The 25834-nt window shown below is 42.4% G+C and overlaps 1 protein-coding gene and 1 long non-coding RNA gene across 13 annotated transcripts in view; one reads left to right on the top strand and one right to left on the bottom strand.

Moving 5' to 3' along the window:
• Positions 1–12683: 12683 nt before the first annotated feature.
• NME6 (NME/NM23 nucleoside diphosphate kinase 6) lies at positions 12684–17522 on the bottom strand. 11 transcript variants are annotated; one of them, XM_003132178.5, is made up of 6 exons: positions 17467–17522; positions 16519–16615; positions 14597–14699; positions 14026–14065; positions 13468–13628; positions 12684–13208 (listed from the first exon to the last, which is right to left on the bottom strand). In XM_003132178.5, the coding sequence occupies exons 2-6, from the start codon at positions 16606–16608 to the stop codon at positions 13042–13044; spliced, it is 561 nt and encodes a 186-aa protein (XP_003132226.2). In that variant the 5' UTR covers positions 16609–16615; positions 17467–17522; the 3' UTR covers positions 12684–13041. The 11 variants fall into 11 exon arrangements, with proteins under 11 accessions (XP_003132226.2, XP_003132227.2, XP_003132229.2 ...); XM_003132179.5 differs by having other exon boundaries at positions 17310–17522; XM_003132181.5 differs by having other exon boundaries at positions 17251–17522.
• LOC102162605 (uncharacterized) overlaps positions 17268–25834 on the top strand; it is a 55576-nt gene continuing 47009 nt past the window's right edge. The window contains exons 1-3 of one of the 2 annotated variants that reach the window (XR_014823147.1): positions 17760–18176; positions 18275–18304; positions 19700–19803. This is a non-coding gene — a long non-coding RNA (uncharacterized LOC102162605). Of the gene's footprint in view, positions 17599–17759; positions 18177–18274; positions 18305–19699; positions 19804–25834 lie in introns of those variants that run through there. The other variant, XR_014823146.1, reaches the window with a different exon arrangement.

A 25834-nucleotide genomic window follows, 5' to 3' on the forward strand; every position in this document is an offset into this window, starting at 1 on the left:
CCTCTCAGCTGCCAGAGCATGAAATATGATTGTGTATACTAACCTCTGTATATACACATATCTATAAATACTTCTTTATGTAATTATATTACTATAAACATGAGTTCATTCTATTGCCTCCAACTAAAGTCCATTACCACATGGACCATTCTCACCTCCTCACCTTGCTTACTTGTAACCTCCCACACCAACAGTGAGAAATCTGACTTCTCCTGCCCATCATCTGTGCACTTAATTTTTCAATTCCAGTTTATAAGTATGGTGGCTTCAGAATTGTTTACCTATACTCCTATGGAAAATGGTTTTATCAACTAGCATATAGTACTTATACACAATTCCTTTTGTTTACGGATTCCACTCATTTCCAAAGTTACTTAGGTCAGCTCCTTTTTTCTCCACCACTTTTAGTGAGGTTATTTCATATATTTACATATATTTTTTCACACTCTGCATCCCATTCTGGGATCTCCTGACTTCCTAAATGATTTTTTTTTTAATTTGCACACATTAAGGTTCATACTTTGTGCTGTGAATTTATGGGGTTTTGACAAGTGCATAGTGTTATGTACCCATTATCACTGGATTATAGAATAGTTTAACGCCTCTGAAAAAAATCCCCCTTGCTTGATCAGCCAAACCCTCTCCTGCCCAGATTTCTGGCAACTGTTAACTATCTCTATGTTTTTGCATTTTTTCAACGTGTCATATAAGTGACATTGTGTATGCAGTATGTAGCCTTTTCAGACTGGCTTCTTCTTAATACTATGTATTTTAGATTCATCCATGTCTTTGCGTGGCTTGATATGTCATTCCTTTTTATTGCACACTTGTGTTCCATTGTATTGATGTACCAGAGTTTGTTTATCCTTTTACCTGTTGAAGGTCATTTTTATTGCTTCCAGACTTTGAAGATTATGGATAAAGCTGCTTTGCATGCAGGTTTTTATGTAGGCATATATTTTCAAATCAGTAAATACCAGAAGCTGGATTGTTGGATCATATAGTAAGACTGTGTTCAGCTTTGTAAGAAACTACTGAATTTCTTTCCAAAGTGTGGCTGTACCATTTTGCTGTTGCTCTGTATCCTTATCAACAGTTGGGAGTATTAGTTTTTTGGATTTTATTCATTCTGATAGGTGTGAAGTAGTACCTCATTATTGTTTGAGTTTGCATTTCCATAATGACAAATAACAGTCTTTTCATATTACTATTGGTCATCTGTATATCTGCTTTGGTGTGAAATTTGTTCAGATCTTTTGTCATGTTTAATTTTATTGTTTTTTCACAGTTGCATTTTTTTAACTTATTTATTTTTTTCCACCGTACAACATAGGGACCAAGTTATACATACCATGTGTACATAGTTTTTCCTCCCATTGTCGTGTTGCAATGTAAGTATCTAGACATAGTTCTCAATGCTACACAGTAGGATCTCATTGTAAATCCATTCCAAGAGCAATAGATTGCATCCGTTAATCCCAAGCTCCTGATCCCTCCCACTCCTTCCCTCTCCCCCTGAGCAGCTACAAGTCTATTCTCCAAGTCTATGATTTTCTTTTCTATGGAAACGTTCATTTGTGCTGTATATTAGATTCCAGTTATAAGTGACATCATATGGTATTTGAGGGGTTTTTTTGTGTGTGTGTGCATGGTGTGAGGGTGTATTCTAGTTTCATTGATTTGCATGCACCTGTCCAGGTTTTCCAGCAGTACTTGCTGAAAAGACTGTCTTTTTCCATTTTATGTTCTTGCTTCCTTTGTCAATGATTAATTGAGTGTATGCGTCTGGGTTTATTTCTGGGTTCCCTATTCTGTTCCATCGGTCTGTCTGTCTGTTTTGGTACCAGTACCACACTGTCTTGATGACTGTGGCTTTGTAATATTGCTTAAAGTCTGGAAGAGTTATGCCTCCTGCTTGGTTTTTGTTTCTCAGGATTGCTTTGGCAATTCTGGGTCTTTTGTGGTTCCATATAAATTTTTGAATTGTTTGTTTTAGTTCTGTGAAAAATGTCCTGGGTAATTTGATAGGGATTGCATTGAATCTGTAGATTGCTTTGGGTAGTATGCAGATTCAATATTAATTTTTTTACAATATTAATTTTTCCAGTCCAGGAGCATGGAATATCTTTCCATTTCTTTACGTCTTCTTTAATTTCCTTGATTAATGTTCTATAGTTCTCAACATATAAGTCCTTTACCTTCTTGGTCAGGTTTATTCCCAGGTATTTGATTTTGGGGGGTGCAATTTTAAAAGGTATTGTATTTCTGTATTCCTTTTCTAATATTTCATTGTTATTATACAGAAATGCAACTGATTTCTGAATGTTAATCTTATATCCTGCTACTTTGCTGAATTTGTTAATCAGTTCAAGTAGTTTTTGGGTTGAGTCCTTAGGGTTTTCTATGTATAGTATATAGTTTTCATGTCATCTGCATACAGTGACAGTTTTATCTCTTCTTTTCCTATTTGGATGCCTTTTTATTTCTTTTGTTTGTCTAATTGCTGTGGCTAGAACTTCCAAAGCTATGTTGAATAGCAGTGGTGAGAGTGGGCATCCCTGTCTTGTTCCAGATTTGAGTGAGAAGGCTTTCAGCTTTTCTCCATTGAGTATTATATTTGCTATGGGTTTGTCATAAATGGCTTTGATTATGTTAAGGAATTTCCCCTCTATACCCACTTTGGCGAGAGTTTTTATCATAAATGGATGTTGGACTTTGTCAAATGCTTTTTCTGCATCTATTGAGATGATCATGTTGTTTTTGACTTTTCTTTTGTTAATGTGGTGTATGATGTTGATTTATTTGCATATGTTGAACCATCCTTGTGAACCTGGGATGAACCCCACCTGATCATGGTGTACGATCTTTTTGATATGTTGTTGGATTCAGTTGGCTAAAATTTTGTTGAGAATTTTTATGTCTATATTCATCAAAGATATTGGCCTATAGTTTTCTTTTTTGGTGGTATCTTTGCCTGGTTTTGGAATTAGGGTGATGGTGGCATCATAGAATATCTTTGGGAGTGTTCCTTCTTCCTCAACCTTTTGAAAAAGTTTAAGGAGGATGGGTATAAGTTCCTCTTTGTATGTTTGGTAGAATTTGCCTGTGAAGCCATCTGGTCCTGGGCTTTTATTTTTAGGGAGTGTTTTTATGATGTATTCAATTTCATTTCTATTGATTGGATTGTTCAGTTGGTCTATTTCTTCTTGATTCAGTTTTGGTAGGCTGTAAGATTCTAGAAAGTTGTCCATTTCTTCCAGATTGTCAAATTTGTTGGCATATAGTTGTTCATAGTATTCTGTAATGGTTTTTTGTATTTCTGCAGTATCCATTGTGATTTTTCTTTTTTCATTTCTAATTTTGTTTATTTGGGTTTTTTTCTCTCTTCTTAGTGAGTCTAGCCAGAGGTTTATCAATTTTATTTACCTTTTCAAAGAACCAGCTCTTGGTTTTAGTAATTTTCTCTATTGTTTTTTGAATCTCTATTGTATTGATTTCCTCTTTGATCTTTATGATTTCCTTCCTTCTGCTGACTTTAGGTTTTGTTTGTTCTTTTTCTAGTTCTTTTAGGTGGTGAGTTAAATTGTCAATTTGAAATTTTTCTTCTTTTTTGAGGAAAGCCTGTATTGCTATGAATTTCCCTCTGAGCACTGCTTTTGCAGCATCCCATAGATTTTGAGTGGTTGTGTCTTCATTATCATTTGTCTTCCTTCTTGATTTCCTCATTGACCCATTGGTTTTTTAGTCGCATGTCATTTCGTCTCCATGTAGTAGGTTTTTTCTCATTTCTTTTCCTGTGGTTGATTTCTAGTTTCATACCATTGTGGTCAGAGAAGATACTTGAAATAATTTCTATGCTCCTAAATTTGTTGAGGTTAGCTTTATGCCACAGTATGTGATCAATTCTTGAGAATGTTCCATGCGCACTTGAGAAGAACGTGTATTCTGATTTTTTTGGATGTAGTGTCCTGAAGATGTCAATTAAGTCTAACTTTTCTATTGTTTCCTTTAGGATCTCTGTTGCTTTATTGGTTTTCTGTCTAGAGGATCTGTCCATTGATGTGAGTGGGGTGTTAAAATCTCCTACTATGACTGTATTCCCACACAGTTGCATTTTAAAGAGTTCTGTAAAGAGTTCTCTGTATGCAAGTTTTTTTTTTTTATCAAATATATGTTTTGCAAATATTTTCTCCCAGTCTGGCTTCTCTTTTCATTTTCTTAACAGTGTCTTTCACAGAAGTTTTTGATTGTAATGAAATCCAGCTTATCAATTTTTTTCTTTAATGCATCACACATTTTGTGTTTTATCTAAAAACATCACCAAACCAAGGTTTTGCAGATTTTCTCCTACATTTTCTTCAAAGAAGTTTCATGGTATTGCATTTTACATTTAGGTCTGTGTTCCAAATTGATTTAATTTTTGTGAAAAGTAGAGGATCTGGAGTTCCCTTTGTGGCTCAGTGGTTAATGAATCCGACTAGGAACCATGAGGTTGCAGGTTCAATCCCTGGCCCTGATCAGTGGGTTAAGGATCTGGTGTTGCTGTGAGCTGTGTGTAGGTTGCAGACACGGCTTGGGTCTGGTGTTACTGTGGCCCTGGCATAGGCCAGCAGCAATAGCTCTGATTAGACCCCTAGCCTGGGAACCTCCATATGCTGCAAATGCAGCCTTGGAAAAGACAAAAAAAAAAAAAGAAAGAAAGAAGGAAAAGTAAGTAGAGGGTCTATGCCTGGGTTCATTATTTTGCATATGGCTGTTCAGTTGTTCCAGTACCATTTATTGAAAAGACTATCTTGGAGTTCCCTCTGTGGCAGAACCGGTTAAGGCTTCAGCATTGATTGTTTCCGAAGCAGCTGAGGTTGCTGCTGAGGCACAGGTCTGATCTCCAGCTGAACAGTGCGTTAAGGATCTGCTGTTGCCACAGCTGTGATGTAGGTTTTGACAGCAGCTCAGATTTGATCCCTGACCCAAAAACTTCCCATATGCCATTGTTGCAGCCAAAAAACCCAACCTCCCTCCCCCAAAACCACATCTTGAACCCCATTTTGTCTCTTCTTTCTTTGGAACTGTGAACAAGTTACTTAACCTTTCTAAGCCTCAGTTTCCCTATCTATGAAATAATCATAGCAGGATTAAATTTGATTTTTATGTAAAGCACTGTATAGAAAAATACCATTTATTATGGTAAATAATAATAATAACTCTTACAACCCAAATGTCAGGTAATAAAACAAAGGCTACCAGAACTTAATGAAAAAAATTGAGTTTATTTAACTGTCCAACAAAAGCATAAAGCAGTAAAAACAAATTTTACTAAATGGCTCACAGGGTGAGAAATGTGAGGGATGTTTAAGTACTAGTAAAGCAGGTTTTTTTGTTTGTTTTTAGCCACTCCTGTGGCATGCAGAAGTTCCCCTGGCCAGGGATTGAGCCTGTGTCACAGCTGTAACTAGAGCCACAGCAAGGGCAATACTGGAAGCTCAACCTGCTGAGCCATCCAGTTCCTTGGAGCCGAGGAACTCCAAGAAGGCAGTTTTATGGCATTTGTACCATAACTAGCAGTCTGCATAGGATAGAATAAATCCATGAATCTGTGCATGTTTGGTTAAAACAATTCTCTTATTAATCAGGAAAAATTCTTCAGGTAGCACCAATAAAGAATCTGGCCTCTTGGGTTTACAAAAAGTTCATCTTCAGCTGGTTAAAAACAGTTGTGATTCAATTTTGATTTCTCAGGTAAATACGGCCAGAAAGTAGAATTTCTGTATACAATGATTTGTGGAAAACAGTGGAGAGCAGATCTTGGACTGTGATTTGGGGACCAAGAGCCAATGTCATTTAAGTCAGTTGTGCCCAACTGTCTACTGTTGAATCTCCACTTCCTAGTAGAAACTGAGAGCATAATAGTCCTCTAATAAATATGTTAATGAATGGGGAAACTCAAGTGACATTTCACATGGGCTCTGTTTAGCCACTATTCTCTACTGCCTTCTGCACTGGGGACATCCAGACTGAGTGACCCCTACATCTATCTGTTCTTTCTTTTTATAGCAAAAGTCACAAAGGACATTCCCATATAGGTTATAAAGATTGTTCTCTCTTGTTGGAACCAAATGGTTGTAGCTGTGTGTGTCAATGCAACTGTTTATGGTTTAGAAGATAATTTTAGTATAATTGCAGTTATTTACAAAGCTGAAGATGCCTTCAATTCTTACCAGTAAGATTCCTTATTGGGATAATATGTAGAATAGGTTCTGGTGTACGTTTTTTTGGATTCAGGTAAAAGATATAATATGTAAATACTGAGTGTGAAAACTGAATCTAATCATAGGGAAACATCAGGAACATTCTATACATACTCTAGAATGAGAGGACTATTTTCTAAAAAAAAGAACTCCATCCTTCAAAAATGAGTCTCATAAAAGAGAGCGACACTAAAGAAAACTAAAGGAGCATGAGAATTAATTATAATAACTGATCATAGATTGAATCCTGTACTAGAGGGAAAATGCTATAAAGGACATTATTGAAATAACTGACAAAAATTGGAATGTATATGATAGTTTGATAGAAGTATTATGTAAATATTAATTTTACCAAAGTTGATAACTGTATTGTGGTTATGAGAGAATAGCCATACTTTTATGAGACATACATTGTAGTATTTAGGGGTAAAGAGCATGATATGTGCAGTTTACACTCAAGTGGTTCAAAGAAAAAAATGCTCATACAGGAGTTAAGGGTCCAACACTGCCAAAGCGGTGGTACAGGTTGCAGCTCTGGCTCAGATTCCACCTCTGGCCTGGGAACTTCAATGTGCCATGGATGTGTCCAAAAAAAGTACATATACATATGCATGTACACACACATACATATGTAACACGCAAATGTTAGCAGTAGGTAATTTGGGTGAAGGGTATACAGGTGTCTTTTGTATTATTCTTGCAACTTTTCTGTACATTTGAAATTATTTCCAAATAAAAAGTCAAAAGAATTTGAATGGAAAAATAGGTCTGGGAAAGCATGTCTTGGGAGGACAGATATTAATGGTTGTGAATGATTAATGAGCTGGATCTTACCATAAGACAAGGAAGAAAAGCCCAGGCAACGCTTCCTATGACTACTTTGACTGAAAACTTACTTTCTTCAGCAGATTCAAACCCAGAAGTCCATCCTTGGCTCTTCTGCCCTCTGGCCTTTGGCAGTCAACTCTTTCTCAGCCATTATGCACTGCACAATCATCCTATTCCAGAATCATGTGCAGGAAATCAACTTCGCCCAGAGGATCCTAGCCCAGATGACCTGAAGCAACAACAATATTCTAATAAAAACCACTGGGTGGTCAAAACAGAAGATCAAGGAATGGAGATCTCTACTCCATTGTTCTGAAGTACAAATGAGAGGGGGACTTCAGTGGTTTTCTTTAGCCCACCCCAAGGACCACCAGTAAGCTCTCAGGGAGGCAACCAAGTGTTAAAGACACAGCTCAGTCAAGCCCAGACGGTAAGCTCCAGGGAACAAGACAACATTCCTGAGCAGGTAGAAATTTCCAGATTTGGAGCAGTGAAGTTTGGAGAGTGTGGACTAGATTTTAGCTCTTTAGACACAGGGCTGTCATAGGGGCAAAATCTGTGCTCAGAGAATGTGAGTGAAGCTGCAGCAGGAAGTCTTATCAGACATCAGAGGACACATACAGGGAAAAAGCCTTATGTGTGTGGGGAGTGTGGGAGAGGCTTTATAGATAAGTCACTGTTCCACAACCACCAAAGTACACACTTGGGGAGAAGCCTTATGCATGCAGGGAGTATGGGTCAGGCTTTAGCCACAAGTCAGCCCTCACCAGAGAACACACAGAGGGAAAAACCTTAGGTGTGCAAGGAGTGAGGGTGTGACTTTAGCAACAACTCAGCGGTCAGCCATATCAGAGGATACACTCAAGGGAGAAGCCAGCTGTTCCTCCCTGTGAAGGAAATTCTGTGAATCCCAACCATCCTGGGAGTATATCTGCCCATCCCATCTCCTCCCTCATCCCTTTACTGTGAAAGTCTCACAACACCTGAAGCCTAACATTGCAAAGATCATAGGCCTGATTTCAACCCCTTTCCTAGGAAGGAGAGAGACCATGTCAGGTCCTTAACCTGTTGAGCCACAAAAGGAACTTGCCCGTTTCATTTTTTGTGTTCAGTTTAATCCATGGATGATTGTTTCAGCTATTTACTTGTCAAGACTAAACAGTCCTTGTCCCTTTGATCCTTCACCAAAACTGCCCATGAAATCCCTAATCTTGGATGATTCCACCAACTTTGTATGTCATGGCTGCAACTCAGCATAAGACATGACAAGGTATGTGGCTCATACTCTAAATACAGGGCCACGGAATTCTTAATTTACCCTCAGCAATGCCTGGTAATCTTGCGAGTCAATGCCCTTTCCCATATTCCATCAGTATTCTCTCAAACCTTATGAATCTCACCCAACTTCAACTTTCCCCTCACTTTCAACAACTGGCTTTGACTTCTGTTTGACAAATGAAATAGATACTGTTGAAAAAAGATCTAACATCCTCACTGTGAAACATGCAATCACTCCTGAGCCACACCAGTTGTTTGTGCCTCTCTCCTATAGTGGAGGATCAAGTCCTCTCTAATTCCAGGACTGTCCTTTACCTCTAAAGTGAGTTTGGGAGTTCCCGTCATGGCACAGTGGTTAAAGAATCCAACTAGGAACATGAGGTTGCGGGTTTGACCCCTGGCCTTGCTCAGTGGGTTAAGGATCTGGCGTTGCCGTGAGCTGTGGTGTAGGTCACAGACATGGCTCGGATCCCACGTTGCTATGGTTCTGGCGTAGGCCAGTGGCTACAGCTCTGATCAAACCCCTAGCCTGGGAACCTCCATATGCTGTGGGAGCGGCCCTAGAAAAGGCAAAAAGACAAAAAATTAAAAAATAAAAAAAATTAAGTGAGTTTGGGTTGTAGTCTCTCCAGCCTCTCAGGAATTTTAAATTAATGAATTTATAAATTATATTTATTGTAAACCAATCCCTCTCTACTGACTTCACTTCCTTACCATTTAAGGATGTTCAAATTATTACCACTGTGGAAGATTCTCATCCCATTTTCTCATCTGCTGTATCCCCTTCTTATTTTAATGGAAATAATCCCCATTTATTCACTCTTTCCTCTCATCCCAACCACTTCTCAACCCTCTCCAGTCTTGTTTCTTTCTTTTTTTTCAGTCTTGTTTCTATGCCTACTGTTTAGTGGACACTATTTAGTACATTGTTTAGTGGACTGCACTATTTAGTGGACACTATTGCTAGACTATCTTATTCTTTTAGTCCTCCTTTCACTCAGTCTGCATCCTTCTTGCAGCCTCAGCAAAATTTGATTACCTTTTCTTATTCATCTCTTTCCTACACTCTCTCAACTCTTTTCCAGCTTCTGTGGTCCCCATAAGCCTTTTGTAGGGTACTTCACCACTACATGTTAGACTGTCTCAGACCAAATATTCTCCCTCCTCCCTTTCCACTCTGTCCACTCTCTCTTGCCAGTCACATCCATCCCCTTCACTTAAATCTGTAGTCATTTCACTTAGTCACCAAGGATATCTTCTCTACAGTGGCCACATGGATAGGGACTGAGGGGGACATGAAGCTAGAAACATTCAGAGGTAAAGTTTTAAGGATTAGATAGGAAAAATGGAGGGAAGGGGCGTGCTTCCTCTGGCTGCTTACTGGTAGTTGGTGCTCCTGATCAATCACCCTTATTAGTTTGCCTGATGTTTTCAGCTGGACTTTTTAGTCCCTTCACTTCAGGGGAGGAATAGGCCAGATGGGCTGCCACTGTCCCTGGGTTAGTGTTGGGGAAATGCCTAGTCTGGATCGCCTTGGTCTGTTATGTGGGGAGATCCAACTTGCCCTGCTGCTGTGTTGTCCTTCCAGTCCTCAAGGCCCAAATAAGTTCTTCAGAGAACCTTACAATTTTCTGATTGTCTTGTGAATGATTTTCAGGTATATAGTTGTAATCAGCAGGGAGGAGCAGAGAAATGGGTGTACACCATTTTGTCTAGACTGAAAGTCACTGGTCTCTGATGTTTGAGAGTTTTGCTGTAAAACAGGTGAGCAAAGAAATAGGACAGTGGCATGAAGGAGATGCAGTGTCAAGAAAGGTTTGCATGGGAATTCCTGTTGTGGCACAGTGGAAACAAATCTGACTAGTATCCATGAGGATACAGGTTCGACCTCTGGCCTTGCTCAGTGGGTTGGGGATCCGGTATTGCTGTGAGCTGTGCTGTAGGTCACAGACGTGGCTTGGATCCTGTGTTGCTGTGGCTGTGGCATAAGCCAGTGGCTACAGCTCCAATTCAACCCTAGCCTGGGAATTTCCATATGCTACAAGTGTGGCTCTAAAAAGCAAAAAAAAAAAAAAAGGTTTTTAAATGAGAGAAACTACAGCATGTTTGTAAGCTCTATCTCCTGGTGTTGCAGGAGAAAATGAAAATAACGGCTGGAGCAATGACTTCAGAAAGTGACAGAAGTCAGGCTCTCTGGCACAGAATGGGGCCGGCTCTAAATAGGGGCTTGGAATGTTTGTCCATTGTTCATCCTATCAGGAAGGAAGTACATGAGCACAGATGTGGGTAAGTCCTCACTCTGGTCTTAGGAGTAAGGAGTTTCCCTTCTAGCTCTTTCTGTTATCTTCCTGAAAGAGGAAGCAAGGTCAACAGATAGAGAGTGAGGAAGGAGGAAGAGGTGTTGGAGATTTGAGGAGAGTGAATATGTTATCTAGGAGAATGGATGAGTCTACATTTGGAAGGCAAGAGAGAGGGGTGTAGAAGACTATGATTTAAAAGCAGAATTTAAAGAATTTAGAGATGGAGGAATTCCAAGTGATGTCAAAGACCAGGGTATGGATGGATAGTCCATTACTATTTACAAAGTAATGATATACATGTGATAATAGGCATAAAGAAACCAGTCTTCTCTGGAGCGGTGAGTGTGCAAGCCATCACCACTTGCTGAGAAAATGGGGATGAGCCTGTCAATGCAGACAGGTGACGTGAGCTTGGCTGTGCAGAGATGAATAAACAGGTAGCCAAAAGGGAAAATGAGGTTAAAACGATTTTGAAAAATGGGAGACATCAAAACATGTTTGAATTCAAAAGGGAAGGACTCAGTGGAGTAGAGACTAGATAACCAAGAGCAAGGAGATGGGATTCAGAGCAACAGGGAGGGTTCAGCTTGATGGGAAGCAGGACCCTTCCATTTATTTATTTATTTATTTGTCTTTTTTGGGCCACATCCACAGCATATGTAAGTTCCCAGGCTAGGGGTCTAATCAGCCTACACCACAGCCACAGCAACACAGGATCCGAGCTGCGTCTGTGACCTACACCACAGCTCACAGCAACACCGGATCCTTAACCCACTAAGCGAGGTCAGGGATTGAACCCGCATCCTCATGGATGCTAGTCGGGTTCATTAACCACTGAGCCATGACAGGAACTTCATGGACCCTTTCTGTGTTGTAACAGGAAGACAAACAATGGGACTACATATACATTTATAGATTCAGATGTAAGGAGTTTCTCTAACACTCCTGGATATCCCGCTATAAACCCCAAGGAAGTATGACAGTATAAATGCTTCAGCCCACTGTCTTCCATACAAGGTAACCTCCTTCCCACTCCAGAGCTGCTACTTGTGCCAAGGTCACAGTGACCTCCATGCTGCCACATTTAGGGGGTACAGTAAGGGCTTCATCATTCTGGACTTCTTAATGGCATTCAGTATTGCTTCATTATCCAAACACTCTCTTCTCTTGACTTTCCTGATCCATACACCCTTGGCTTTTTCCTTTCTTCCCTGGCTATTTCTCCATCTTTTTGTTGGCTTGTTCAAAATCTGTTTTCAGAAGTTCTGTATAAATTCAAGGCTCATCACTACTTTAGGTGTGCAGATTGTAATGGTAATGATTCATACCTCCTAATATTCATACCTCCCAGTATCCACTTCCCACATGGACTCTAGGCTTGGCCATGTGACTTGCTTTTGCAAAGGGGATATTAGCAAACATGACTTAAAGAGAAGCTTGAGAAGCTTGAGAGTGGGGGGGGGGGCTGCCCTCTTGGTACCTTAAAACAACCCCTCTATGAAGCAGCTCGGGATGAAAGACCACGTTGGACTTATCTGCTGAATGTAGCCTTGTAAGTGAGTCCAAGTGAGCCCAGAAGAATCACCCAGCCAATCCACAGATGCCTAAGACTAAATCATTGTTTTAAGCCACAGTTTGAGGTGATTTGTCATGCAGCAATAGATAACTGTCATCCTCAGCTACAAGAGATATGGCTCCCTTTAGTGGCTTTGTGCAAATCAGAAAAATAATGAGTCATAATAACATGCCTCTACTGGGAAGACAGACCTCTGTTCAAATACAAGGTACCCCTTCTTCCAGGATGCAGCCCTCTACCAAGTGCACAGCACGGATCTGAGCCCACATTCAGCTATGTCACCAGGTGACTTTATGTACTACATAAGCTGCACATTGTATGTAAACCTCCTGGGTGATTTTTACATGGTTCTCTCTTCACTTAGCATAGACTAGAAACTTGGCTTTAGGACAGGTCAGATTACTCCATTGAAGGATAGAGAGACAGCACCTAGAGGGGTGCTCCCAGCCTTGAGAATTCAGTAGAACACTGACTTTTATTAAGGAAAACAGGACAAATGTTACTAATACAGAGTCACTGCATCTTTTTGGCAAGTCAGCTAGGCAAGCTTCTGCTTGAAAAAGGATGAAGAGTTCTTAGAAAAAAAAAGGAGCCATCATTCCTCTGAACCACCCATCAATATTCCAGAGAAGAGGTAGACAGTTAGATTCTAGAAGAGTTGGCAGTGAGGAGGTAGCTATCCGGCAGGTGGCAGTGCCCTGCAGAGATGGTGTGATGAGCCCCAGGCCTCCCTGGTCCTAAGAGAATGCTGTGGACCAGAGGTCTAGGAAAGGATGGGCAATGCCATCAGTCTTCACAGACCAAGAGGCCTGCGTCAGGCTGGCCCTGGGCCTCCTGTTCCAGCTGCACAGTGGATGCCTCCCTCTGGACTGTAGTGCACAGGCCCACATCGCAACTGGGGCTCCTCTTCCTCATACCATTGCTGTTCACTGAAGTCAGGGAAGAAGGCTGCAATCTCTCTACTGGCTGAAACCACAGAATCTGTAAGGGGTGATAAAAAAGAGAAGGCTTCTCATAGGGAACGCAGGATGGAAGCAAGAGGCAATCATAATCAGGCTTAGAGACCTGAACATATACTCCTGCCTGCTCCTAGGTTGTGGGGCCACATCTGCTGTGATGACCACAAAGACAACTGGGAAGAAACCTCACTGGGGGTCCTGGCTCTCAACCCCACCATACAGCCTGCCAACCAACCAAAAATTTCCCTTATTAATACTGTGGACACAGGAGGCAGACTCACCAGAGCCATGGGTTGTATTACGGGTGTCAGTGAGGCCAAAACTCCCACGAATTGAATCTGGGGCTATGTGGCGTGCTCGAAACACTCTGGTGGGTCCCATCACTGTCCTCCAGAGCTGGATGGCATCTTTGTGGGCAAGGATGTAGGCTCGGATTGGCCCGCTGTGAACAAATGGGGCACATATCAGGAACCTGGCCAAGGGATCCAGGAGGGCACAGCATGAGTAGAACACAAATAAAGGCACACTGGAAGTCCTAAGAGTCTCCTTGCTTTTCTAGCTGAGTGCCAATGCTTCTTCAAATAGAAGGTGATGGAAAGCCACTGCTGATGAATAAGAAAGGCTACAGAGATCAGCAGAGTTGCCAGGCAGCATTCAGCAGTATTCTTCTACAGCCCCTGGACCAGTAACCACCACGGGACAGGTGGCCACCAGGTCAGTATCGGCCCAAGCCCATGTTTCTTCAGATACTTGACACTGGTTACAACAAGAAATCTATTTAGGGGGCAGGGGAAATAAGTCTCAGTTGAGAAAGATATCGGAACCAAAATGAGAAGTACCTGGCCATGAATTCTACCAGCCGCTGATAGAAAAAACGTCCTGCAAAGAGAGACATCAAGACACTAGTGCTCAAGAGAACTTTTTATACTTCTGCCCCTTTAGTTAGAATAATAGAAATTGTTTTAGAGAAAAAAAAAAAAAGGACTTTGGCATCTGACGTACCTGGGTCTGAATCCAGGCTCTCCAACTTACAATCATTGTGGGTAAATCATTAACTTCCCTAACTCAGTTTCCTAATCTGTGTGCTAGGGACATAATACCTACCTACTTCATGGGGTTGCTGGGGAATTATATGAAATCTTGAGCCTCTGGACAATGCCTGAAAGGGTAATTTATTAACTAGTGATATTATCAGGACATAAAACTAAGTTTCTTGTTCAGACCACGAGGTCTCTCCTAGGAAACATTTTAAAAATATTGATAATCATGAAAAGTTTGTGTATAAACCAAGACTTAAGACTGGCTGGAATTTTATGGTTGGTAGGTCAGAGAGAGCTTGGATGTTGGGTGTCCAGGAAAAATCTCTCTTGGGATAGAGACGCCTCCCACTCAGAGGACTGTTGATCCTACCTTCATGCTCTTGATAAAACTTCTGGCAATCTTCTTTTCTCCACAGAAGTTCTCTCATTCGTACAATAAGGAACTTGTTGCTCAGAATCTGCTGATGAATAGCCTGGATAAACACCACCCCAAGGATAAAAGTCAAAGGGACCAACTTAGTGAACAGGAGACCTAGGCTGACCAAAAGAGCCATGAGGATCCTTCAAAGCCTAGGACTTGAGGGTCTGTCCCTCGTTGGGTAGGAAGAAAAAGAATGTCGGGTGAGGTGAAGACCTTTGGCCACAGAGCCAGGGCATGAAGCTTGTCTCTGCCCCTCCATTCCTACAGCCCCTTGAGCTTAAGCCTGCAGGATCCACCACTCAGACCATCATAAGAGCCTTGGATAGTAGTCTTGCCTTGAGTTTCTACCACTCTTTTCAAACCATCACACTTGACAGATTAAAAACAGTAAGTTATATATGTCACACTCTGGCCAGAAGCTTTTGAGTGGTTCCTTTTTTTCATGGAATGAGGTATAACCACTTTAGCCCAGTGCTCAAGGCCACATGCTCCTGTCTTTGCCTCCTAATTCTCTAGTTCCATCAACCCAGCCTGCCTGTGGCCTTCAGACCCACCACACACATTCCTGCCTCAGCATTAATCAAAGTCCACCCTTCCTGTAAAGCCTGGCTGAATCCCAATACTTGCACACCACCTCTCCTGGCTGCTCTGGTGCCTCCTTTCACCACATTGAGCTTACTTAAGAGTGCTGCTCAACCAATATTTATCAAACTATTGTAGGCAGGATACTAAAATGACCCTCACAGAGCCCCACCAAGATTCTGCACCCTAATCTCTAGGACTGTGAATAGGATGCAATGTGATTATGTTACATTACATACCAAAAGGGATGTGCAGGTGTAATTAAGGTTACTATAAAGGACTTTTTTTTAATCAAGGGGGAGATTATCCAGATAGGCCTCATCAATCACATGAGCTGTTTAAAAGCAGTTTTAGGGAGTTCCCATTGTGGCTGAGCGGTTAGTGAACCCGAGTAGCATCGATGAGGGCGAGGGTTCAATCCCTGGCTTTGCTCAGTGGGTTAAGGATCCGGCATTGCTGTGAACTATGGTGTAGGTCACAGACGCAGCTCAGATCCCGTGTTTCTGTGGCTCTGATGTGGGTCAGTGGCTACAGCTCCAATTAGACCCCTACCCTGGGAACCTCAATATGCAGTGGGTGCGGCCCTAAAAAGACAAAAAAAAAAAAAAAAAAAAAAAAAAACCCTAACCAACCGAACAAACAAACAAAAAAACACAGAGTTTTACCTGGTTGGGGCCTAAAGAAGTCAGAGAGATTAAAAGCAACAGCCAGTTACTCTCTTGAAGACGGAGTGAGCCATGTGATGAGGAATGTGGGTCTCTAAAAACAGGGTAGTCCCCACCTGAAGGCCAGCAAGGACATGGGGACCTCAGTCCTATAACCACAGAAGCCAAATTTTGCCAACCTGAATGAATTTTGCAGTGGATTCTTCCCTAGACCCTTTAGATAAGGGCCCAGTTAGCTGATACCTAAACTTTGGCTTTGTGAGATCCTAAGGAGAGAACTCAGCCCCTAGCCAAGCCTACTGGACCTCTAAATTCTAGAACTGTGAGATAATGAGTGTTATTTTAAGCTACTAAGTAATCTGTTACGCAGCAGTAGAGCACTAATATACACACACTGTCTTCAGGTTTGGTTCTTATTGTATTGCATCCTCTCTTATATTTTATATCTGCCACAATTCTCCAACAGATTTTTAGTCTCTGTAGTGTAAGAGGCCATGGCATCTAGCTTTGCCTCCACACCATCTAGCACAGAACTGTGTTGTCAGTCTTCACAAGTGGCGCTCCAGCACCTGAAACAGAAGCAGTGCCCAGGGCACACAGTAGAGGCTTAGGACTTGTTCTTACCTCTAGAATCAGTGGGTGAGCAACTGCATCAGGCTTGATCAGTGCCAGAGTGAGCTGGAGTGCCTGAGGGCTCCGCAAGATCGAAGTCATCTCCCTCCTGCCATGAAGAGAGCCAGATTGGAGACCCATCAGTGCTGCATTCCCCACCTTTCCCACTCTGGAGCCTTTAAGTCAACCAGGGCTCTCACTCCTAACTCATAAAGCAGATGACAGTTACTTAGTATTTAATTGCTCATTTGGGCTCATGAGATGGAGAGAAGGGAGTGGTAGGGGGACCATTCAAGTTGTGCAATTCATAATCTGGCTTGTGCAACTGTAAACCTAGGAAGGAGTTACGCATTCAGAAGTTCAAATTTAAACACTACCTGTCTCTGCCAGTACTCCCATCAGAGAATTTATAATTTACATTCCCAAACAGCCTTGCTACAAGGGTACAAAAACTGTTCCCACAGTATTTGTTAATTAATGGATCTGATCCACCTATTCCAAAGCCAGGGTGCTGGGAGCTATTCTGGGGAGGCAGTCCTAAGGCCAGCTAAATTATGCCTGTCCTGGCTCTTGGTTTACAGCAAATGCTGAAAGGTCGAGAAACTCGCTCAACTTAAACTCGCGCCATTAGACAATTACAAATTTTAGAAGTTGCCTGGGCGTTTGCCCCCACAAGGGTGCCTAGGTCTCTGCTTCCCGGAGGGCGCCAGCCACGCCCCTCGTCCTCCCAAGTGCCTCCGGAACCTGCAGCCCTTCTCCTCGGCTTCCGGCCCACCGACACCCGAGGCTCCGCCTTCCAATACCGCAGGCTCCCAGCCTCAGCTTTTGGCAGCGCCTCCTTCCCTCTCTGCTCCTCCGTTTCTCTAGGCCTGCAGCCACGCGAACCGGCCGAGGCCTAAGCCACCCCAGATTCTGGTCTATTCAGAGTTCCAGTCCAGCTGGAGTTCGGGTCCGAGTCACCTGGACCTCCCCGCGCGGCCACCAGGCACTGCGATAGCTGGCCTTGCCGACTAAGCGGGGTCCTTCAGGCGTTCGGCCGGGCAGCCCTCCGTGGGGTCCTTGCCGTGAGGACGCGAGCGCCCTTGGAGTGAGGTATGGCGATGTGCCAGCCAGTCTGGAAGGCCCTGCTGCGGCAAGGACCGCCCCCAGGTGGCCCAAGTGTCTCTACTGCACTTGCCCCGTACCGGATGAGGCAATGAAGTCGTCTCGGGCGGAAGCTGCTCTTCCTAGCTGTCTCGGGCGCCCTCCAGCGGGAGGAAGGGCCAGGGCCGCAGCCCTGAGCGGGGAGGTGGCACGGGGAGGACAGGATGGGCGTTCCAGAGTGGCGTTGCCCAACTCGCTCTCTGTTTTATTTTTAGTGTAAGGTAGTGCCTGGCGCATGGTTGGTGCCCAGTATTTGTCGGAAAAACATGGGTGGCAAAGAACTTGGTCGCCGGATCTCGAGGGCAAACTGCAGCCATTGGAAGTCTTGAGCACAGAGAGATACGTGGACGGGAAGGGCCATAGAATCCCAATATGGGGTTGGTGAGGGAGGATTCTTGACTGAAAGGATGTTCGCAGGTCTTGAGGGAAACTAGTCGTTAAGGCCTTTGAACATGTCGCTAAGGAATTTGAGATAGGATTGGAGTGGGGTTACCCTGGTGTTTGCTGAAGCAGTCCAGGGCGAGGAGGTGAGAAATAGAGGTGTTCATGGTGTATCGTCTAATGTATGGAAAGGGAACAGTGGCAGATTGAATAACGGTAGTAAATTTTGTTTCTTGGGGAGAAGCACTAAATTTGAGAAGAGTGAAAATAAGCGGTAAGTATTATCAATTAAAAAATGTTTAAGCCGACTTTGTGCCTGCATGTACAGGTGTTGCACTGTTGGAATGTTGGAAGGACGTTCTGTAGTTCTGCAGCTTCTTTCCACGGGTGTCTTTAGAAAAGTCCATGTCTTACCCTCTGGCTAGCGAAGAAGGCACGTGTCCATTTCTGCCCTCAGGGGATGAGAGTAAACTTACCGTGTCCCATTGACCAGACCGCTGGTTTTAGCTTTTTTCTCAGATACATAAGGTCCAACTTTGTTTCCTACTTTTATTTTCATTAACATACCTTTGGGATATAGGGATTTTGCCAATTTTTAGGCTGTGGTTATTATTTCACCTTTTCTGTGTGTCTCTCTTACAAACATTGTAGAAGGCTTTATCTCCATATTTTATAGTGGCTTTGACTATCCTCAAAAATAAGCCTGTATAATGAAAGTAAGAGCAGATGTGATTTTAGGGGGAGACTCAATAAAAAACACCTTTTTTTTTTTCCCCCTAAACTTGGGCTCAGAACAGAAATAGAGGAATGGTGGGTAGGTGGAGACCAAACATCAGCTTAATTAATACTGATGGAGCTGTTGGAGAATGTCACTTAATGCATCTGCCTTCTAACTCTGCACTATCCAAGACCAATACCTAGTCTCTTATAAGCCTCACTTAAAACAATAGAAAGAACAAAAAGAATCCATATTAGTTGGCAGGACATATAAATTATCACAGCATTGCCCCACATTGACAAAATTTCGAAAGCAGCTCCTACCAGATATGGGAGAGAATGTTGTCTTTAGAAATCTGTTGTCTTTAGAAATCTGTCTAAAGATGCTCATACTTAATGATATCTAAGGGAAGGTGCATAAACTGGCAGAGTCTTGATTCAGTTTTACTGGGACTGAAGTAATTCTATACGTTATGAGTCTGAACTCATTTGGGAGAATCACACATTAAGAGGTTAATTTTGGCTTGTGTTCCTTCTATCCAGAGGGGCATCTACCTGTGTCTAGTCTTGTCGCTAGGTAATGCCATTTAAGATGCCGCTGCTTCTTATAGTGTTAATTTGCAGTAGTCATGGCAGCCCCACCTAGGTCTTCTTTGGGAATCCTTTCTTTTTCATCCAGCATACTCAAATTTTAACAACATTTCCCCTTTGTGTCATGTGTTTACTGGTCCCATGTTACTCCAGTAAGAGAGTGGGCTCTAATGATACAGCGTCCCTAGCACCCACTCCCCCATGAGCAGTCCTTAGGGGCCACTTCTTTCTGCTCTGGAGTTTGCTCAGGCCCAGGGCACCTGTAGGGAAGAAGGATTTCCCTTACCCTGCACATTTCAGTTGAGAGTTGTTCTCAGCAAGTTTGTTTTTTTTGTTTGTTTTGTTTTGTTTTGTTTTCCAGTTGAAGCTGCTGTTCTCATGTTTGTTTTTCCGGGGGCCCAGTGAGAATCAAGACCTTTGCTATGTGTTCCTCAAGGTGTTGTCCGGAGCATCTGGGTGTGTCAGGTAGGAGTAGCATTTCTTTCAGACATCTCTCTTTTGGCATTTTTCTTTTTGCTGATCCTGTACTCCTTTCCAGAAGGTTCAATGAGTTTCTTTCTTTCTTTTTTTTTTTTTTCATCTTTTTTTTTTTGCCATTTCTTGGGCCGCTTCCGCGGCATATGGAGGTTCCCAGGCTAGGGGTCGAATCGGAGCTGTAGCTGCCAGCCTATGCCAGAGCCACAGCAACGCAGGATCCGAGCCAAGTCTGCAATCTACACCACAGCTCACGGCAACGCCGGATCGTTAACCCACTGAGCAAGGGCAGGGATCGAACCCACAACCTCATGGTTCCTAGTCGGATTCGTTAACCACTGCACTATGATGGGAACTCCAAGTTTCTATGTTTTATTGTTGGAAAGAAGGAAGACCCATGGGGCTAGCCCTTTGCTGGACTGTATAAAGTGGGGAGGAAATGAAATATGTCTATCAGCTGTTTTCCAAGATGTCAACTTTCTCTTAAGAAAAATCTTGCTCCCTTTGTTTTTCATTTTTGCACTGCTCCTAACCTGATGGAGCAGGTTCTAAAGTTCTGCCTTTCTCCCTAGACTTCCTGAACATATGTTCTTCTTCTAGACAGTGTTCCAGGCACAGGCTTTTGTCATTATCTTCTCAACTTTTATGGCTATGGTCATTTTATTGAATGTTTTTTCTGCTTCAGTCTAAGAAGGTGACATATTTTGGTTGTAATAAGGGCACTGTTTCTTTTTTGTTATAAACAAAACCTACCCTTTTACATTTGAAGCTGCAGTGTAAATCTCAGAACTATAAGACCATGGCCAGAATTTTTGAAAAACAGATCAGCAGATGGGGAGTGACCTTTAATCCACGTAGGAAAAAAATGCATGCATTCCTGTAAATTGGTACAACCACTATGGAAAACAGTATGGAGGTACCTCAGAAAACTAAATATAGAACTACCATATGATCCAGCAATCTCACTCCTGGGCATATATCCAGACAAAACTTTGATTCAAAAAGATACGTGCACCCCTATTTCATTGCCACACTATTCACAATAGCCAAGACACGGAAATAACCTAAATGTCCATCAGCAGGTAAATAGATTAAGAAAATGCGGTATATATATACAATGGAATACTACTCAGCCATAAAAATAACAAAATATTGCCATTTGTAGCAACATGGATGGAACTAAAGACTCTCATACAAAGTGAAGTAAGTCAGAGAAAGACAAAGACCATATGATATCACTTACATCTGGAATCTAATATATGGCACAAATGAACCTATCCACAGAAAAGAAACAATCTCATGAACGTGGAGAACAGGCTTGTGGATTCCAAGAGGGAGGGGAACAGAGCAGGAGAGACTGGAAGTTTAGGGTTAGTAGATGCAAACTATAAGCAATGAGATCCTGCTGTACGTATAGCAGAGGGAACTATGTCTAGTACCTTGTGATGGAACATGATGGAGGATAATGTGAAAAAAAGGCTGTATATAAATGTATAACTGGGTCACTTTGCTGTACAGCAGAAATTGACAAAACATTATAAATCAGTGATAACAACAATTTTTTAAAAAAACTCATGCATGCCTCCAGTTTTATCCTTTGGCCTTGAGTCCAGCTCAGAACAACATAAGGGATGGAATTTGGGACAACGTTTCCATGCCTGCCTGCTAGACTAGAACAACAATTTGAAGTTTGGAACTTACATGCTTGTGTTCTTAGCATATATGGAACTTAATTGCATCTTAAAGCTTCTGGCTTGTCTAAGTAGCTAAAAAACATATTAAAGAGCCAAATGATTGTTTTGTCTCTGCTATGCAAAAGGCCGAGATAGTGAAAGACTTTTCTGCAGTCAAATCTTTGCCTCAGGAAGGCATGCTTACTGAGATCTCTCTGCTGCTTAGGGTTTGCTGATGCCTTACAAGGGAAGGCTATGGGTCTGTGCTAAGGCCAAGGCCATGTTGGCCTTACACTCAACATGGCCCACTTGAAAAGCATTTGAAATGCCTCTGCTGGCCCCATCATAGCTTTACCTTACATGTGATGCTGTGATTTCCCCACATCTCTCACCTGGTCTCTTTTTCTACATTTACATTCTCTGGAAAATCATCAGATCCTAACATTCCTTTGAATAAAATTTATCCCTCCAACCCTGCCAAAGGACAGAGCCTACTCCTGTAAAACTTCCAACACAGAACAGCAGAATCTGAGGGCAACCAGCTGCCAAAATTAGAGAGGAAGAAGGGGCTGTGCTGCAATTGCCTGACTCTCTGTTTCTGAAGCTACAGCTGGGGGGAGAAGAGGTGTGGCTTGAGGCCAGTAGTATTGAGAAATCCTCCCTCATGGACCCAGGAATCAGGCCAAAAAGCATTTACTTTCTAATAGAATTGAAAATAACTCTTTCGTTCCAACCTATATGTTTGGAAATTGATTAAGAGTTTGGTTTCAAGAAGAAAGTGATTTGAGTTGGGGATTTGGTAAGTTTGGAGTGATGGTATTACATTCAAGCAGAACTAGCTCGTTGGTGGTTGAGTAAGGTTAGATTTGGGAGTTATCAAAGTGGTGACAGTTGGAAATATGTCAGTGAAGAATTGACCATGGGAAAAAATGCAGAAAGAAAACAGAAGGCCAATGACCAATCCTCCCCTTGTCAAGGAATAATTTTAGAATTTGTATTAAAGGGAAAACAATCATTGAGTTAATCTAGCAAAAGCAAAAACAATTTCTGTAAGAGAAATAATAGAGAGGAAAGAAGAAAAAATGTAGATAGCTTGAAAATTGTGTTTTCTATGGGTAAGCTGCTGATTAGCTGTTAGCCAACAAAGAAGCCAGTTAGCGTATTCTGCCCTGGGACAAGTGGATCGACTGTTAAATAATACAGCTTCACTTGGTTATAGATTCTCTGGAAGACCTTAGGAGTTTAGCTCAGGTGTATGTGTCGGGCTGTTTCTGGATAAATACTGTCTATCATCTTTTGTAAGGACCTTCATCATGCTAGGTTTGTATTGTTTCCCTCATCAGAATTTCTGAACTCCCTTTTAATCAGCTTCAGCTCTAATCCAGATTGGCCCTGAGGACTTCACTGTTGTTCTGAGGCAGTTACATGAATTGAATGTTGTGTGAGGGGAATGGCCGTTGAAACCATTTAGACCCCTGAGTACTAGACAGCAGAAGATAGCAAAAAGATGGGAGTTCCCATTGTGACTCAGTGGGTTAACAACCTGACTAATATCCATGAAGTTGTGGATCATGACCTCACTCAGTGGGTTAAGGATCCCGCATTGCCGCAAGCTGTGGTGTAGGTCGCAGATGAGGCTTGGATCCTCAGCCATGTGAAGGGGACCTCAAGAGCGCAGTTTGCAGTTACAGGGTAATGATGCAGGAGAAGAAGATTGGCATACTCCTCCTCTACTGATCCCTTCAATCTTGGGGCTGTTGTTGCCCTGATCAAAGGGGGCATGCAGTGGAAGAGTTGTTGTGAAACCTTGATATATTATCTCCTGGAGTTTGGGATTTATGTGACCCTAGAACCTGATGCCTTCTGTCTACTTGGAGAATCTGCCCACAGCAAGGAAAAAGAGAAAGTCACACTCACCCTGCTTGCCTAACCCTAACAAATCCCAGTTCTCGTCGCTAGCCCGCTAGCCCCTTACTCTAAATTCTGTCTCCTAAACCCCTAACCTCATCGCTGAGAGTGACTTAACTTTTTTGACTTTTAATCCAACCCTGGCTTTTCTGACCCTGACTTATTCCCTTCTGAAGCCAACCTTGTTACTCTGACTCTTGATCCTTAAGCTCATGTCCTAAACCTTAGGCCCTTGCTACAGCCCCAATATCTAATTCCACCCTAGTCTCTAGTCACCTTCCAAATATCTGACCCTGGAGCTTGAACACTTTTGACCCCTGACCACCATTCTAACCTTAACACCTCTATACTAATTTCCAATCCTAACCCAAGCCCCAGCCCCTAAACTAATAACCCTTTAACTGTAGATCTGATTTCTAGATTCTGAGCCACTGATGTTTATCCTCTTAACTTCTTATCCCACCTTCTAATCCCTAAGCCATAAGTTCTAACCCCTGATCCTGGAACCTTAGACTCCCAACTCTGATTCCACAAATAACAAATCAGTATTTTATCCTACCATGAGCCACAGACAAGGGGAGTTGCAGCAGTTCAAACTATACATAGGTTAGAAGACACAGAAATGAATGCCAGCAAATTAATTCACCAGGTACCAAACATGAGACAATAGGACCCTTAGTAAGGCAGTAAAACTTTCCCAAATGCAGGATATGGTGAATAACATCAAGCCTGAACAAACTTCCAAGTTGCAGAAAATGGGCAATGAAAGTCTCAGTCATTCTGACCATACCTTCATGTCCCAGCATGGCACCTTCACTCAGCAAGTCATTCTAGCCCTCTGGTGGAAGAGAATAGTCCTTAGTAGGTTGTAAAGTTCCCAGATACGGGATAGGTGGCTCTGTAAAGCCCCTGCCTTAGGACACAGCAAAAGAAACCTCAGCAACACAATAGCCACTATAACCCAGAAGATAAATCAGTTGGAACTGCCACCACCACCCTCAATATCCCTAGCACAATCATTTGGACTCCAGGAGAAGCCACAGCAAATTGGCTAACAACCCAGCTGAACAGGAGACAGGACCCCTATGTGAAACCACCTTCACAACTCATTAGTGAAAATAAAACAATCCAATTTATTTTTTTTTTTCTTTTTTTTTTTTTTTTTAATTTTATTTTCCCACTGTACAGCAAGGGGGTCAGGTTATCCTTACATGTATACATTACAATTACAGTTTTACCCCCACCATTTCTTCTGTTGCAACATGAGTATCTGGACATAGTTCTCAATGCTATTCAGCGGGATCTCCTTGTAAATCTATTCTACGTTGTGACTGATAAGCCCAAGCTCCCGATCCCTCCCACTCCCTCCCCCTCCCATCAGGCAACCACAAGTCTCTTCTCCAAGTCCATGATTGATTTTCTTTTCTGAGGAGATGTTCATTTGTGCTGGATATTAGATTCCAGTTATAAGTGATGTCATATGGTATTTGTCTTTGTCTTTCTGGCTCATTTCACTCAGTATGAGATTCTCTAGTTCCATCCATGTTGCTGCAAATGGCATGATGTCATCCTTTTTTATGGCTGAGTAGTATTCCATCGTGTATATATACCACATCTTCCGAATCCAATCCTCTGTCGATGGACATTTGGATTGTTTCCATGTCCTGGCTATTGTGAATAGTGCTGCAATGAACATGCGGGTGCATGTGTCTCTTTTAAGTAGAGCTTTGTCCGGATAGATGCCCAAGAGTGGGATTGCAGGGTCATATGGAAGTTCTATGTATAGATTTCTAAGGTATCTCCAAACTGTTCTCCATAGTGGCTGTACCAGTTTACATTCCCACCAACAGTGCAGGAGGGTTCCCTTTTCTCCACAGCCCCTCCAGCACTTAAAACAATCCAATTTAAAAATGGGCAACTGTACCTCAATAGACATTTCTTCAAAGAAGGCAAATGAATGGAATGGTCAACAGGTACATGAAAAGTTCAACAGAACTAATCCTAAGGGAAATATAAATCAAAACCACAGTGAAGTATTATCTCACACCTGTTGGAATAGCTGTTATCAAAAAGGTAGGAAATGTGGAGTTCCCGTCGTGGCGCAGTGGTTAACGAATCCGACTAGGAACCATGAGGTTGCGGGTTCAGTCCCTGCCCTTGCTCAGTGGGTTAACGATCCGGCGTTGCCGTGAGCTCTGGTGTAGGTTGCAGACACGGCTCGGATCCCGCGTTGCTGTGGCTCTGGCGTAGGCCGGTGGCTACAGCTCCGATTCAACCCCTGGCCTGGGAACCTCCATATGCCGCCGGAGCGGCCCAAGAAATAGCAACAACAACAACAACAAAAGACAAAAGACAAAAAAAAAAAAAAAATGTAGGAAATGTGAGTTCCTGTCATGGCACAGTGGAAATGAAACGACTAGGAACCGTGAGGCTGTGGGTTC

Source organism: Sus scrofa, chromosome 13 (assembly GCF_054392235.1).
Source record: "Sus scrofa isolate SSC_HxYL_T2T_F1_AM1 chromosome 13, Sscrofa_HxYL_maternal_Yorkshire_Landrace_v2.0, whole genome shotgun sequence".
NCBI classification, from domain to species: domain Eukaryota; kingdom Metazoa; phylum Chordata; class Mammalia; order Artiodactyla; family Suidae; genus Sus; species Sus scrofa.

Coding starts and splice junctions, on each gene's coding strand:
- NME6 (XM_003132178.5), bottom strand. CDS start 16,608: ATGACTTCGATCTTGCGGAGCCCTCAGGCACTCCAGCTCACTCTGGCA. Junction 13,629..14,025: donor CTGGTAGAATTCATGGCCAG/GTACTTCTCATT, acceptor ATTTGTTCACAG/CGGGCCAATCCGAGCCTACA. Junction 13,209..13,467: donor TAATACAACCCATGGCTCTG/GTGAGTCTGCCT, acceptor CACCCCTTACAG/ATTCTGTGGTTTCAGCCAGT.